The sequence below is a fragment of the Podarcis bocagei genome, assembly GCF_964188305.1.
Source record: "Podarcis bocagei genome assembly, chromosome: 5".
Classification (NCBI taxonomy): domain Eukaryota; kingdom Metazoa; phylum Chordata; class Lepidosauria; order Squamata; family Lacertidae; genus Podarcis; species Podarcis bocagei.
Genome location: NC_138129.1, coordinates 98270542 through 98288106, shown reverse-complemented (window position 1 = coordinate 98288106; position 17565 = coordinate 98270542). Strand labels below are relative to the sequence as shown.

General features: G+C 40.2%; 1 protein-coding gene across 3 annotated transcripts in view; it reads right to left on the bottom strand.

The window, feature by feature from the left end:
- The window catches only part of COP1 (COP1 E3 ubiquitin ligase), a 106532-nt gene that overhangs the window by 11683 nt on the left and 77284 nt on the right, over positions 1-17565 (bottom strand). For all 3 annotated transcript variants that reach the window (XM_081194387.1, XM_081194386.1, XM_081194388.1), the window contains exons 17-18: positions 16291-16415; positions 15356-15516 (exon numbers count right to left, since the gene is read on the bottom strand). In XM_081194387.1, the coding sequence (XP_081050513.1) occupies positions 15356-15516; positions 16291-16415 (286 nt within the window). The remainder of the gene's footprint in view (positions 1-15355; positions 15517-16290; positions 16416-17565) is intronic.

Below are 17565 nucleotides of genomic sequence, written 5' to 3'. Positions count from 1 at the left end.
GTTGCCTCATGATTTTCAGTAATGAAAATAGGGAAAATATCTCTTTTCTGTGTTCTGGGATGAGTGCATCTTCACACCAAATTTGCAGGACAAGGCGAATGAAGCGTCCTATGGGAATTAAAGAAACTTACTGGAAAGCATGTCCTCTCACAAATAGCCTTGGACAAGCAAGTCTAGATCTTATTATTTATATTTTGTGGATTTTGGGACTGTGGGAACCACCTCTCTTTAAAGGCATAATTAACTGCTTCCAAGACCCATCCAGATACTTTAAGCAATCAAGGTGGGCAAGCGTCAAGCATACAGCAGGTTGGTCTCACATCTCCTTACCCACAAGCTCCAACTCAGAGAAAGCTTTTCTACCTTCAGATCATCAGCATCCTGCCCTGTACACACCATGGATGGATGGATGGGAATGTGTATCTGACTAATGGACTGGGCCAATTATAATCTAAGGCATACAAAGCAGACCTTTAAAGCATATACACTGGTACCTTGTGCTACGTACTTAATCCATTCTGGAGGTCCGTTCCTAACAGGAAACCGCTCGTAACATGAGACATGCTTTCGCTAATGGCGCCTCCCGCTGCTGCCGCGCTACTGGAGCACGACTTCCGCTTGCATCCCGGGGCAAAGGTCGCAACAAGGGGCATTTACTTCCAGGTTAGTGGAGCGCGTAACCTGCAGCATTCGTAAGAGGGGTGGTATGTAACACAAGGTACCCCTGTACCCATCTGCAAAGAACTCTGGGGACTGTAACTGTCGCTTATTGAGGGTACTAGGAACTCTAGGTCTGTGAGGGGTAAATTACAGTTCCCAGAATTCTTTGGTGTGTGTATGCTAAGGTCCTTGATGCTAAGGTCTCCCAAAACAATGGTGTCGTCAATGCCACCTCTGAGACTTCCTTGTAGACCATAAGCTGGATAGCCTCATAATTTGAGTAACTGCTCTAACCTTTTCTGAAAATCAAATTCTCTTTGCATTTTTCAAGGATTTATTGGACCCCATAAAATTTCTGGTTATACTGCATGCTTCATTGTACCTGGCGCATTCCACTTGTCATAATTCAAGCTCTTCCTCTTTGCTTTTAGTAGTTTTCCCAATATACCATGGAATCCTACACCATTATGACCTTTTCCTCCAATATCCATGGCATTTTAGATTCTCTTCTTACAACTGGGCCCATCTGCAGGAGCGTGATTGGTCATCCCAAGTGAGTGAGGCTCATCTGACAGCAACAAGAAACTGAGGCATCAGTATTATCAGTCTAAAGATTCCGCAGGAGCCTTCTGCTTTAACCTTTAAATGACTGTGAACACTCCCCTGTGCCACCAAGCTTATGAGGGAAATTAAGAAAATGTCTTTCTCTGTTTTATTTTATGCTGGATCTATATATGCATTAATTAATTAATTATTTTGCAAATCACTTTGAGGCTTTTTTGGGGGGGAGGAGGAGCAACAAATATGTTTAATAAAAAATTAGAGCATTTCTGTTTTCACAGAATCATAGAATTGTAGAGTTGGAGGGATCATGGGGATCATCTAGTGACTAGTCCAATCCTCTACAGTGCAGGAATCTTTCACCCAATATGCGGCTTAAACTGACAACACTGAGATTAAGAATCTCATGCTTTACTGACTGAGCTATTACAGTGGTACCTCGAGTTACAAACGTCTCAGGTGACAAATGCTTCAGGTTACAAACTCCACTAACCTGGAAGAGTTACCTCAAGTTGAGAACTTTGCCCCAGGATGAGAACGGAAATTGTGTGCAGGCGGTGTAGCAGCAGCAAGAGGCCCCATTAGCGAAAGCACGCCTCTAGTTAATAACAGTTTCAGGTTAAGAAAGCACCTCCAGAATGAATTAAGTTCATAACTAGATGTACCACTGTATTCCTGTTTGTTCCATGATTCTTGTTGGTTGATTTTAAAAATTTACATGGTTTTATTTTATAATTATATTATATTGTTATAAACAATATTTATGAATATTTCTCATAAATAAACTTTTAATCCTCTGTGCTTACAACTTCTGCAATAGAGCCGGGACAAGAGTACATGTTCTTAAGGGTCTGGGCTGAGAGTGTTTTACATTTCCCAGCTTTGGATTGAAAGTTTTCTGTGTTTCCATTTTCTGTGGGTAACATTTAATAATACTGTTTATTTGAATTTAGTACTGACCTGCTGCTTTCAAAGCGAGATCCACTAAAGGAACCTCCTGCACAAGCCCAATCAATGGAAGAAGCAGAATTGCAATGTTTAGTTACATTGCATATACGTACTGTAAGAGGTGTGTGCTGCCAAGCCGGCATAGATAAAAACTCCAGGCTCGCTGCCAGTTACAGTCTCTTTGATTTATTTACAAAGTTCAAAGGAACATCTCCAGTGCTTCAGAGCATGTCCGACCCAGTCTGGTTTCTTTTTACTTTTTTTTGCCCAACATGCAAGTCTGCGGAAACCCCGCCTCTGATTTCCTCTGTTTACAGAATGACTAGTTCCGGGCTCATCCTCCCCCCTCCCTGCCTCCTCTTCGCTGTCAGACGACAGACTACTAATTACAGTGGTGCCCCGCAAGACGAATGCCTCGCAAGACGGAAAACTCGCTAGAAGAAAGAGTTTTCCGTTTTGGAAGTGCTTCGCAAAATGAATCTCCTATGGGACGACAATGTCTTGCGAGTTCCTGCTGGTTTTTTCCCCTCCCCCCCCTTTTCTAAGCTGCTAAGCCGCTTATCAGCTGATCTGATCAGCAGATAAGCCTCTAAAAGCCTCTAAAAGCCACTAATAGCGCTAATCCGCTAATCCTTCAATGGGCTTGCTTCGCAAGATGAAAAAACCGCTAGACGAAGAGAATCACAGAACGGATTCTTTTCGTCTTGCGAGGCACCACTGTATCTCTTTCGGCTCTCTATAAGTGCTGGCCTCTCCCCTTAGCTCTTTCCCCGTTTGCCTCTCCCTGACATGTACATACATAAATACTTACATATATACATCCCACACAAAACATACATACACATCCAATGGCACAGAACTGCCCCACTGTGAAACTCATAGCACACGCAGAAAGATATGTTTATTTTGATATTGTTGTATCAAACTGTATTTCTGGCATGGTTAGTTTTATTCATACCTTTTTAATATCATCTTGAAGTTAGTTTATTTTTTCATAAATAAGAAGAGCGTAGAGACTCTGTGAATTCATTTCAAGAACGTTTATACATAAGACATGCCTGATCAATTGTGCCCTGTGACTAATAATTTTCTCTGCTTGACAAAAGCCAATTCAGGAACCCTGTGCTAATTAATACTAGTTAAGCTCTTCCACTTGCCTTGGATAAAAGGTATTTTACATCTTGCATGCTTTCTAAATTTTTCACTCTCTGCACCCCTTTCAGGGTTATTAATTATCAGGAAAATATACTAATAAGATAAAGTAAGTGATTTCAGTGGCAGCAGGAGAATGTATTTTACTATCCAGAAGGTGAGTGTGATGCTGGGAGCTGGTTGGCACTACAATTTGGGTCAAAACAGATCTGAGGCACCTGCAACTAGCATGGATTATCAATCGGAATTAGAGAAAAACAATTTTAACACTAAAGTCTATCAACTGCAATTTGTGTTCAACTAGTGTTTTAATCCAGGTAATTACTATTATAATGATACAATTGCTGATAAGTGGAACACAATGCTCTTAAATCTAGTTTATAAATATATGTCTCAGAAAGCATGTGTGTGTGTGTGTGGTTACAGCTGTAGATGTACGCGCATATGCATACCTACATTTGCATATTATTTTCTGAATTGGATGCGAGAAGAAAATCACCTCTCCAGAAATCTCACATTTTAAATTGCTATAAAAACTGAGTGTACTTGCCCTAGATTATAATATATATTTGTAAACGCCAGAAAGATACTGTATACACTATATCCCACTGGAAAATAATATGTAAGAAGTCAGGTCACATGCCTTGTTTTCAGAGGTAGTAATGTTAAAAAAGGGGTAATTAACAATTGGCAGACTTGGAAGAGGCAAACCCTGGCAAGGGGAGACTACAACTAAGATCAATGCCAACATATATCAACCGCAATTTGCTTTTAACTTGGGTACTAAAATAAAGGAGTCAAATATTTAAATGAATTTGTAAATTGTGGAGAGGTGGGTGAAAGTGTGGGAGAAATATGCTACAATCCAATCACAATCTCATATTCGTACTTCAGGAAGAGGAGCTATTACATCTATGATGACCAAAATAACCATCTGGTATACTTAAAAACATATTTTGTGGCACAGGCAATAAATCTGAAAAGCTGGTTCTACCGCACAAAAAGAAATAGCATGGTTTCACATATCACAAGTGCTGGCAGTTATGCCATTCTGAAAGAACTGCTGTCGGGCTCTGTCTTCCCCAACAAAAAACCCAGCTATTCCCCATCTATTTCACCGCATACAGTCTTGGTTCACTCTGCTTTTCAGCCTCCAAATATTTCAAGCCCATTCTCAGATTTAAGAAAGAACTTAAATCTCATTTGCCTCTGCCTGACTAGAAAATACCAAAGGTAGGGACTTCCGGTCGGTGCCAGCGCTTAATGGCGGTCCTACCTCCGAGCTCCGGAGAAGGACTGCTTCGCAAGTTCGGGTCTTACCCGCTACGGCGAGCGGGGGACCCCTAAAATCCCAGGCGCTGAAGCCTGAGAACAAGGAGACTCGGTGGGCACCTTCGCGCCCCCCGGTACCGTGAAAGAGCCTTTTTAAAGGCTACGGATCGACATCGGGAGAGAGCGCGGTGCTGAGAGTCGCTACCCAGCCTGCGAAGTGAAGCCGCGTCGCCATAAGCGGAGAGCGCCGATTCCTTCCTGAAAAGAAAATTTGGACTGAATTCCCGTGAGTAAGAGCTGGAAAATAATCGGGACCCTTTAAATTTTTGAAATTGGGCTAAAAACGGGGAGATTTAAACAAAGGAAGTCTGCCTCCCCCCGACGGCATGAAAGTGAAAGCAACGGAACTCTAAACTTGCATCCGTTTAAACCTGCTCTTTGATCATATAAACCGGACATTTAGACCTTTGATCTCCCCTCTAGCAAGCAGGGCAGAGGGGAGGTGAATCTGACCAATAACTGCATGATTTATTTGGAGGAAAAAACCTCTGCTGTCTCACCCATTTGAAAGCATGAAACGGTCTGCCTTTTTAGTACACTGAACTGACTTTTCCCTGCGAAGTGATACTTTGATACAAAGTTTCCACAGTGCCTGATCACTGTATATCATAAGAAGAAACAGTATAAATTGGGCAACTGTGGCAATTTGAAGTTATAAGTCTTTAGCAACATTGACTTTGACTGTGTTAATCTCCTTTCTTTACATCTTGGACTGTCTCCTTTGTTTTTGTATTTGGAAATTTCGTTCTATGGCCATTTTGATTTGCTCCCTCTAGAGGATAAAGTAAAGCTCGGCACGGCTTAAGACAGTGGAATTTTCCAAGGGAGAATAAATCCCGTGGGAATTGACCTTGACATGAGTGGCCCACAAGAAGAGATAGTTACAAGAGCCAAGATCAAGCAACAACAACAACAACAACAGCTGCAGCTGCAACAGGCAAAGAAAAGAGGCTCAATCTCAGGCGCAACAGCCGGATCAGCAGGAACAACAGGACAAGACAAAGGAGCAGCCGTCTCTATGGAAGCTGTGACAGATGCCCTGCTCAAGATAAACCAAACTCTGGAGTCTTTGACAAAACAGACTTCAGAGAACACACAAAAATTAACAGAAATATCAGCAAGATTAAACCAGAATACAGAATCTATAAATAAATTGGTGGAGGAAAACGCCACCACGCGCCAAATTGCCGAAGAGGCCAAAGCCACTGCTGGAGAGACACAGGAGAAATTAGAGCCGCTTGCCAAGAAGGTCTATGAGCATGATGCAACTTTGGCCTTGTGGGAGTTACAGAGGAAAGAGAGAAACTTAAAATTAAGACTGATTCCGGAGAATGAAAGAGACAACCTTGTGGAATATTTGACACGGGAGTTTGCGGATTGCTGGGACCTTGAGGAAGACGAATTCAAAATTACGACTGCCTTTAGACTGGGTAAAAAGCAAGATAGAAAGACACCGGGAGACTGTCTGATTACACTCAGATCCAAGGAGGAAAGAGACAAAATACTAGGACTACACTTTGAAAAGGCCTTGCAAATTGGAAATTCAGCTGTACAGATCTTTAAAGACATCCCAAAATATATTTTGGATTTAAGAAACTTCTACAAGGACTTGGTTCTTTTGCTAAAGAAAAATTCTATCCGCTTCAGGTGGGAGTTCCCACAAGGACTGTCATTCGACTACAAGGCAAAGAAAGTGAAAATAAAGACAATTCAAGATAAAGACAAATTTTTGGCAAGATACCAGGAGGACCTACAGAAGGGGACTGTGGACGTACTTGCAGAACAGAGGAGAGCACTGGATATCCTGAATCTCTCGATTGGACAAAAACCACCACCATCAGAAGAAGAGCAACAACTTGGAGCTGTTGGAGGAGCCTTAGGAAAATAGCAAGATGGCTCTGCAATTCCTTAGTTGGAATTGTAATGGGCTCAATGGGCCTTTGAAGAGAAGACAAGTATTTCATATATTGAATAGAGAACAACTGGACTTGATATGCTTACAAGAAACTCACATAACCAGAGCCCACAGGAGATTACTTTCAAATAAAAGGCTAGGACAAGAATTTATTTCATCAGACAAAGTTAAGAAGAGAGGAGTTGTAATATATGTGAAGGAGAAATGGGCTCCAAAAATGATATTCAAAGATGAACAAGGGAGATATCTGGCTGTGGAGATACAAGTACAAGGAGAAAAATTCTTAGTTGTTGGAATTTATGCACCAAATGAAGGCAAATCCGACTTCTTTAAGAGACTTCATGAAATTTTGACGGACTATCTGGATTACAATATGATAATCATGGGAGACATGAATGGCGTGGTCTCCACCAATATGGATAAGGCACAAAGACTAACAGTCACCAAAGAAGGGAGACTCCCTAAGACTTTTTTCGAAATGACTGAAAACATGGACTTGATAGATATTTGGAGAACAAGGAACCCTCTGGAGAGAGAGGGAACCTTTTTCTCCCAAGCAATGATGACCTGGACCAGAATCGATCAAATCTGGGTTACTAGTGGAATGGCTCCAAAGATTAAGAAAGTGGAAATCTGCCCAAAAACTTGCTCCGACCATAACGCCGTGAAGATGGAGATGAAACTCACAATAACTGGTCAATTTAGATGGAGAATGAATGACACCCTCTTTCGAGATAAGGAGATTCTCACGAAGGCCCAAAAAACCCTAAAAGACTATTTTGAAATAAATTTGAGGACCGACGTGGAGAAAAGAGTGATCTGGGACGCAAGTAAAGCGGTTATGAGAGGATTTTTGATTCAACAAAATTCAATAAAGAGGAAAAAACAAAATGAGAAAAAAGAGAAGATTCTGGAAATGATAAAGGAAGGAGAGAGGAAATTAAGAACAAAACCAAAGTCTCAGGACATTTTAAGAGAGATCAAGTTATATCAAACACAATATATGGAATTGATGAACCAAGAGATTGAATGGAAGATAAAGCAAATGAAGCAAAAGACTTTTGAATCAGCAAATAAATGTGGCAAACTTTTGGCATGGCAACTGAAGAAAAGGCAGAAACTAAATACAGTTACAAGCCTAGAGGTGGATGGAAAGAACATATCTAAACCCAATGAAATTAGAAATTGCTTTTTAAGTTATTTCAAAAAACTCTACACTCAAGGCCCGCAAAATGAAGAAGATATAGACAAATTCCTTGGAAAATATGGACTACAAAACATCTCTCATCAAAGTAAGATGGACTTGAACCAGAGAATCTCAGAACAAGAGATAGAGGCTGCCATTCAGAATATGCAATTGGGCAAATCTCCGGGACCAGATGGACTGACTTCCAGATACTACAAATCGCTGAAGGAATGGCTGACTCAACCACTAAGAGAAGTTTGTAATGAGATCCTTGAGGGAAAAAGGGCACCTGAATCGTGGAAAGAGGCATATATTTCACTCATACCAAAGTCAGAGACTGAAAAGACCCAACTCAAGAACTACCGCCCAATATCACTGCTTAATGTGGATTACAAAATTTTTGCAGACATTTTGGCAAAAAGATTTAAAAGAGTCTTGATGGAGAAGATTCATAAAGACCAAGCAGGCTTTCTCCCTAAAAGACACCTAGCAGATAATGTAAGGAATGTAATAGACATCTTGGAAAAGCTAGAGGTGAACATAAACACTAAAGCAGTATTGATCTTTGTGGATGCGGAGAAAGCCTTTGATAATATTTCTTGGAGTTTTATGAGGAAGAATCTTCATGGGATGGGGGTAGGCCAGGGTTTTGAGAATGGTATGGCTGCAATATATTCTGAACAAAAAGCTAAACTGATTGTAAATAATGTTGTGACTGAGGAACTTAAGATAGAAAAAGGAACACGACAGGGGTGCCCAATTTCCCCATTACTTTTTATTTCAGTTCTGGAGGTGTTGCTGAACATGATAAGAAATGACCAGCAGGTTAAAGGTGTGCAGGTCGGAGCTAAACATTATAAGTTAAGAGCGTTTGCAGATGACCTAGTATTGACTTTGCAAGAGCCAAACACTAGTACGAAAAAGGTCCTAGAAATAATACAACAATTTGGCCAGGTAGCTGGATTTAAGTTGAACAAGCAAAAAACTAAAGTTTTAGGGAAAAACCTAACAGATATGGAAAAGGAGAAATTTCAAGAGGAAACAGGTTTGACTGTGGTCAAGAAGGTGAAATATCTAGGGGTTTATTTAACATCTAAGAATGTGAATTTGTATAAGGACAACTATGAAAAATGTTGGTCAGAAATTAAAAAAGATCTAGAAATATGGTCAAATTTGAAATTGTCAATGTTAGGCCGAATTGCAGTAATTAAAATGAATGTATTGCCTAGAATGTTATTTCTGTTTCAGACCTTGCAGATTCTTGACAAGATGGAATGTTTTAAGAGGTGGCACAAAGACATCTCGAAATTTGTCTGGCAGGGCAAAAAGCCCCGAATTAAATTTAAAATATTGACTGACGTTAAAGAAAGAGGGGGTTTTGCCCTGCCGGACCTAAAATTGTACTATGAGGCAGCAGCTTTTTGCTGGCTGAAAGAATGGATGCTCCTCGAGAACACGGACATCTTGGATCTGGAAGGTTTCAATAATGCTTTCGGTTGGCATGCATATCTTTGGTATGATAAAGTCAACAGTGTCTTTAAAAATCACATTGTTAGAAAAGCATTATTTAATGTTTGGATAAGATATAAAGATCTATTGGAAAATAAAACCCCTAGATGGGTGTCACCAGTGGAGGCTAAAGCAGTGAAGAAACTCAATATGGAGGTCGGATGGCCGAAGTATTGGGAAATCTTAGAACAGGATGGAGATAAGTTCAAACTACAAAGTCAGGAGAAATTGAAGCATAAAATAGAAAATTGGTTCCAATATCGCCAAATAATGGAAATTTTTAAACAGGATAGGAAAATCGGTTTCCAGGTGGAAAAATCAAAACTAGAGACCGAATTGTTAGAACCCAATACTAAGAATTTATCTAGAATGTACAACTTGTTGTTGAAATGGAACACACAGGATGAAACAGTTAAATCGGCTATGATCAAGTGGGCTCAGGATGTTGGACATAACATTATGTCAGCTGACTGGGAATGGTTATGGAACACCGGTATTAAATTTACGGCATGTAATGCCTTAAAGGAAAACATCATGAAAATGGTTTATAGGTGGTACATGACCCCAGTCAAACTGGCAAAAATCTATCATTTGCCCGATAATAAATGTTGGAAGTGTAAAGAGACAGAAGGTACTTTCTATCACCTTTGGTGGACATGCCCGAAGATAAAGGCCTTCTGGGAAATGATCTATAATGAAATGAAAAAGGTACTTAAATGTACCTTTTCTAAAAAACCAGAGGCCTTTCTCTTGGGCATCGTCGGCCAATTGGTGACAAAGAAAGATAGAACTTTCTTTATGTATGCCACAACAGCAGCAAGAATACTCATCGCAAAGTATTGGAAGACACAAGATTTACCCACTTTGGAAGAATGGCAGATGAAAGTGATGGACTATATGACACTGGCCGAGATGACAGGCAGAATCCGTGACCAACGAAAAGAGACGGTGGAAGAAGAATGGAGAAAATTTAAAAGCTATCTTAAGGACTACTATAAACTTAATGAATGCTAAAATGTTGTGGTTTCCAGAAGCAAAAGGGTACAGGGATACAAGGCTAGACTATAAAAGAGGACTAAGATGACAGAGATTAGAAAGTAATAATTGGGAGTTGCTAGTTGAATTATGGACATTGGGATGCAGAGAGGGGGGGTATGGGGAAGTCCAAGAAAAGAGGTTTATGAAAATATGTTTGAAACTATTCGTGTATGTCTGTTACTTTTTGTGTTTGTTTGTTTTTCTTAAAAATGTTGTAAAACCAATAAAAATTTTATATATATAAAAAAAAGAAAATACCAAAGGTATAATAGTAAGAAAACAAATCATAACAGGAGTGAAAATCAGGACCCAAGCTCTTAGGAAAGCTGTTTTCTAGTAATTTTCAAAAAGTGAATGGATGGAACATTAAGCAATGTTGTACTGTACAAGATAATAAAGGCACCATTATTTTCTCAGAGATAATTTTAAAAAACCAAAAACAAATCATAAGTTTTGTGACTGTTCTTCTGCCAATCTCGCAAAGTTAAAAGACAATTAAGATGTGGTTGGTTTTGTAATTAAGACCATGCAGAAGTGTGCTGAAGAGTTGTTCTGCAAACTTGACTTCTGAACTCAAGAGAAACATATGGCTGCTAATTGCAATAATACCACACAGACTGAGGAATGGTGGCATGGGACCTTTCCCTAGATCTCCTTTCAGTTAGTGAGAAACAATTTCCTGGACAATAATCTCTAGAGAGCCCTACCTGTGGTAAGAAGGTAGCAAATGGGAATTGTGACGAGCCTGCTAAAAAAAGATTCAAATGAATTCTAAATCCTGCACTCTGCATAATCACATTATCTAAAGGGCCTTGCAGAAGGACTGAAGTGTCAAAACACTGAAATTTGAGTCGGCAACTGTGCCACTAATAATAACACCATGACAGGCTCATGTTGATCTCAAGAATGGGACTCCTGAGGTGGTAATAATGAGTAAAGAGTTGCTACAGTCAGCTGGGCACCTTTTCCAATTATTCACATAAGAAACGGCATCCACTGTGGGGATCTAGAAGGTGATAGGAACTGTACTCTTAATAAGTATTATATGCAAATACACACTGGCACAATTTGCAATTCTTTTGAGAAACTGTGACATTAAAATTACTTGGCACAAAACATCACTCTTTTTCAGTAGCATGCACTTGCTTGTAAATGTTACATTAACGACTGAGCTTCTTGTCTAACTCATAACAGGCTAAGCAAGTCTCTTCTGCTGTTTAGGGACAAAACTGAGCAGGAAAGGCAGTCCAAGTGCATACTGGCACTACTGCCAAACAGAAAACTTTTCACTGAAAGCAGACTGCACAGAAGAAATAAAATGCAGTGACCAGGTACCACATGCTCCCCACTAAAATCAAAGCAGCTTAAGAGCAGTTAACTTTAGCTGGATAATACAATATAAATGTAGCCAACACAATACTAATGGCCACAAACATTGATGACATAATTCTGATTGTCTCAAACATTTTACACAAATTGTACAGAAATTTTAAGCATTTTTCTAATTAATAACATTTTAAAGGTGAGATGACATTTCACATATTTAATAAAATAAGGAGTTAACTATCTACTGTATGGTCTAGCGCTACATGCCTTGAAGACATTCAAGTCACCCCCAATTGAAAGGATGAAGAGGTCAGAATAGTTAAAAGCCTCTTGCCTTCTCTGGCATTTTGAGGCCAGTTTCATCAATGAGAGGGATAATTCTACCATTTCCCTGTGGCTGAATTCTTTCTAAAGTGATTATCCTGGGTAAGATGCAGATTCAGAGTGTGACTTAGAAGTCAACACTTGGGAGGTGACTAAACCTATTTTCCCCAAATTTACAGTAAGTGATCTTGGAACTATCCAAACAATGCATTTCAGAATATCCTTTGCCAGCACAGTAGGTCAATTAGGGATAGGTGAATTAGTGTCCACCTTTGTTGGTTCCATGCACCTTTTCACATTAATCTGAAATCCCCCTCACCTAAAATTCACAAAATTTACATATATTTATCTACACACCTAAACATAGCTTCATCTCAAAATATGCATTTCCAGTGTTTTGACTGAGACGACAACTGCACTGAACATTTGGGAAGTGTGAAAGCTGATGGATAACTAAGTTCATATCTGCACACTGGTCTGTGAAATGCGATCAGGTCAGTTCATATCAATCATCCCCAATGCCAACTTTCCAACAACAATGAAAGCAACATAGGAAATTGAATTCTCAATCTATTTCGAGCAACAGGTGCTAGGTTTGGCAGCTCCAGGATACGCTAACCGCACACAATCACACAAATGGGGAATGGCACTTCAGATCCAGTTTCCTGATTTACTTGGATATTCTCACAATGCTGCACAAAGACTACACAATTAATAGTTCTTGATGAAGGCAAACTGATAATTCTGGCCCCATCAGAAGAAAGCTAGATTTACGAGCTCTTCACAATCCTCTTATATTGCTACTATTTCCTGGCTTCTCTCTGAAAAAGATTCTAGGTTTTTTCCATGGCTGATTTGCATTCCATTTTTCCCCAACATCCAGAAGCCTCTGGCTTTTCTACACGGCATTTCTACTTAGCAAGTCCTTCCCAAGTCAACCTACTTATATACCGAAATGAACACACACAAACAGGCATGAAAAGAAATGGCTTCATTATAACAATACTGGTAGATCGAGACCATGCCTAATCTACATAATCAAACTGTGTATGTGTCCACAAGCAATAGCTTTTTTGCTTTCCTCTAAGTAAGTGCGATGACTAGCTTCCAACACTGTATCTGAGAAAGTGTCTAATACTGGGGTGGGAGAGCTAAGAAAAATGCCAATATATTTCAAAAGACTAATAAGTAACCAGATTCCCTCTAGGGGGAATTCTGTGAAACTACAATGGATACAATGGCTGTGGAAGGAAAGTTACTAGTGGAAATCGAAAGGATGTTTCAATTGGTGGGAACCTTACAAGAGCAGAGTTTGGCCATGAATAAACAACTTGTGACTATGACCTTGGGAACAGGCAACTCTGCTCTCTGTATTGAGGATCTGAATGAGAAAGAATCCACAGCTGAATGGGAAACAATATCTACAGAGGTGGAAGAGACTAAACAACAAGAAAAAGAAGAAGTAATCTTGGGAAGTAACAACCAAAAGCTGACATCTGTGGAACACAAGCAAGGAGACGCTGGGGACTTATCTACCACAAGTCTGCGAAAGACACAGAAGAAGAAGGAGGAGGTCCCGGGACAATATGGAATACAGGAACTTAAAATAAAGAAATATGACTGGGGCCTCCGTTTGGACTCAGGCTTTGTGGAAATTTTTCAGCAATTACTTTCAAATCTCCTTGTGGGAAGAGAATACACTTTGATGGTGAAAGAACTTTTTCCAGACTCGACGATTGACATAAAGGACTACCAACAAGACAGGCGGAGAGGGACTGAAATAGACTTGAAAGCCTTGGACGTGAGGAACCCAGGCTGAGAATCTCGAATTTGGATCTCTATTGGGAAGGGACAAAAACCGGGGATGGGAGGGAGGGAAGAGGAGATTCTTAAAAACTCTTAAGACTTTTAGGTTTGGTTAATATGACTCTTAATTAAGACAAAATGAAAATCGATGGAAGAGAACTCAAGTCCAACTTAGGAAAATCAATTTTTATTATAAAAGAGGTAATAAGATGAATAAGATGGTTAAGAGGAGAAACACCAACTTGCTGATATAATCTTGGGAATTGGGATGCACGAGGGGGGGTGGGGGGAAGTCAGGAAACAAGGTTATGAAATGGGGATTTGCTGATTTTATACATGTTTTTGTTTTGTGTCTTTTCTTTGTGTGTGTTTTGTTTTTATAAAAGCAGAAAACCAAATAAATTTTTAAAAAGAAAAAGAAAAAGAAAAATGCCAATATATTTCACATCTGGCAACCAATGTACCACTTTGGTTTTAGATAGTACATGGGTAAAGGTAAAGGTACCCCTGACCATTAATTCCAGTCGCGGATGACTCTGGGGTTCCACACTCATCTGGCTCTATAGGCCAAGGGAGCCGGTGTTTGTCCACAGACAGCTTCTGGGTCATGTGGCCAGCATAACTAAGCTGCTTGTGGTGAACCAGAGCAGCGCATGGAAACACCATTTACCTTCCCACCGGAGCGGTATCTATTTATCTACTTGCACTTGATGTGCTTTCGAACTGCTAGGTGGGCAGGAGCTGGGACCGAACAATGGAAGCTCACCCAGTTGCGGGGATTCGAACCGCTGACCTTCGGATTGGCAAGCCCTAGGCTCTGTGGTTTAGACCACAGCGCCACCCGTGTCCCTTAGTCGAAAAAACCAGGGACAAAATTTTCATGGCCCTCTAGCAGCTATGGTGGCTCTTTTACCAGAAGTAATGTATTTATTGTTAAATCTGGAAGTGTATACTTCATTCTGAACAAGCTAACCCACTAACAGTGAGCCAGGGAAATGGGAAGAAACAATGAAAAGCAAAACGAAGCAATGAACACCATTGACCAAAACAATATTCTCAAAACTAAGCATAAGGCAACGCTTGCACTCTCACCAAGCTCTAATTATCAACATGCTCCACAGAAGAGGATGTGTTTTGCATGATGAAAGTCCCAAGGATTGCACCCGGGTCGTTTAATTAAGAGAATACCAGACTGGAGGTCTGGAAAAGACCTCAGGGGCAATCAAAGCAAACATCGCCAACATCTTACACAGTGTAAGGCAGCTTAATATTTGCTTGTACAACCAACTTCCACAGGATACACATTGTGGATGACTAATACAGCCTCCACAAAAATGTAGTAAATTTTGCAGCACCAGTAGTTTAGCGTCTTAAGGCAGCCCTGGTGAATGCAGTACCCTCCAGATGAGGCTACCACAGGACAGGGACACAGCTCATGTTGTTGCAGTAACCCACATTTTTGTTGCTTCCTTACCCAAAAGGGAATCTTTCACCATCTTTGACACATCTTTACCTTTTTACCCACTGGGCCCAGATAAATAACCTGCTAAACCCACACTAAGATACAACAAGAAGGGAAAATGAGCAAAAATGTTTACCCCGTCTGGCAGTGCCCTCCAACACACAGCACTGACAAATTCATTTGTATCATCTTCCTTACGGTCCTTGTCCAGGACGCTTTTGACAGTGTCAAATTTGAAGGTTAGCAGTGTCTTTGAGAGACCCTTGTAGTACAAGTAGAGGGAATTATTTTCACTTCCTGCAATCAAAAGCAAAAATAAAGAAAGAGGAGGCAGATTGGCAATGTGCAAGGATTCCTAAATATTCATTTCAGATAGCTTTTGATGGGGTATGTAAGTGTGGGTTGGGGGCTAACTGTTACAGCTAAAGCAGAGAACTCCAAGGTAGAAGATCACTGCATTGCATTGCATTGCATAACATTACTTACAACTCGTCGTAGCCAACACTTGCCAGACGCATAAAATTCAGGTAGTGTAGAAAACGGTGCAAGGCAGTGGTTCTGAAGGCTAGTAAGAGTTTTTAACTGTACTGTAGAAACATAAGCACTATTTTCAAGATGTCCTATTATCACTCCACCATGCAGTGGCGGGACTTCATATAAAGTCTTTTGTGCTCTGCTCCAGGCACCAGAGTTCAAGAAGAATGGTAACAAACTGAAAAGGATTCAGAAGTAAGCTACAAAAGTGATAAAAGGTCTGGAAGGGACATCCTGTGAGGCAAGACTGAAGTATTTGGCTTATTATTCAGCTAAAGGAAAGAGTGGCAAGGGGCAGCTATGCCAACAGCTTTAAAGTATTTTAAAGAATCTCAGAAGAGGGAAGAGATAATCACTCACCATATGCCCCAGTGCTTTAAAAGTTTTCAGTTTTTATAATTGGGGTGCAAGTCACAATGTGCTGTGACAAATCAGGTGCTTTCATTTCATTGTGCCACACAAGCATGTGCTGGACCCTCCTACAGCTTTGCAGGCAGTACATATTGGTCCCCTTTGCTGAACAGTTGTTTTACTTACCGCAGGCAATATAGTCTCCGTTGGATGCCAAACCCACAAAATTTTTCTCATTGATGTGACCCTTAAAGGAACGCAGACAGTGTGGCTTTCCTACATTCCACAGCTTTAGCTGACTGTCTGTTGACCTGAAAAAAGACGTATGAATCACCCATAAGTCATTAGTTTGCACTGTATGTCAAAGTGCTAGGAAGGCCCTCCTAAGAAGACATGGACATTTGTCAGGGCAGGCAAAACCACTGCACACGTGGGTATCCGTGTATTCCCAACATGATCTCTCAATAGAGTTGAACAAGGAAGACGCATTCCACAGAGCTGGCCTAGCATATATCCACCAGGGTACACAATGTGCTCTATCTGCTAACCAGCCTAAATCGGATTTTAAAAATGTAAGTTGTATTTTGGTTTATTTTAAACTTCAGTTATATTAAATGTCACGTGTCTTAAAATGAACTCTGAGTTCAATGCAAGCATGTGAAGTCTATGTGTACACTCCTTTAAAACTGCAACCACACCACGGTTTTTACTTTTTTTCTGTAAAAACTCAAAATGAGGAATATACCAAACCTTTGTGGTCAGTAATTATCAATAAAACATCTCACAACATACTGTGTATTATTGTGACAAATTATGAAAATGTTTGCTATTTCAATCAACTATGGACATATGCTCTTGCTTCTGGAAAGATAAGGGAAGAGGCAGACAAGTCTGCAGGTTTCACTGCACTCAATGGGACCACCTAGTAGGTGGTACGTACTTAAAATGTGTAAGCTATAGCTTCATCAAAATATGGATTTCAGAGCATAGAAACTAAAAAATCTAGAAATAATACAATATGAAACATAGCAATATAGTACAATTTAGAGGAATAAAACTATTTAACTAGCTAAAAATACTATAATTTTATATTCCTGGATCAAGAAAAAGGTTTTAATCCAGTGCCAGAAAGTCTAAACTGTCAGCACCAGTGAGGGTATTCCAAAGTCAGGGAGCCATCACAGAGAAGGCCTTCTCTTCTGTACATAATGTATTTTCTTCTACGGAGAAGGGCCTGCTTTGAAGATCTTAATACCCAGGCAGGATGATACAGAAGGAAACAACACTTTCAGATATTTGGATTAGAAAGCCATTTAGACCAAGGGTAGCAATGTGGTGCCTTTCAAATGTTGTTGGAATGTAACTCCCATCATTCCTCTCCACTGGCCATGATGGCTGAGGCTGATGGGACTTGGGAGTCCAATAATATCTGCCAGTCACCCCTTTCAACAACCCAATCAC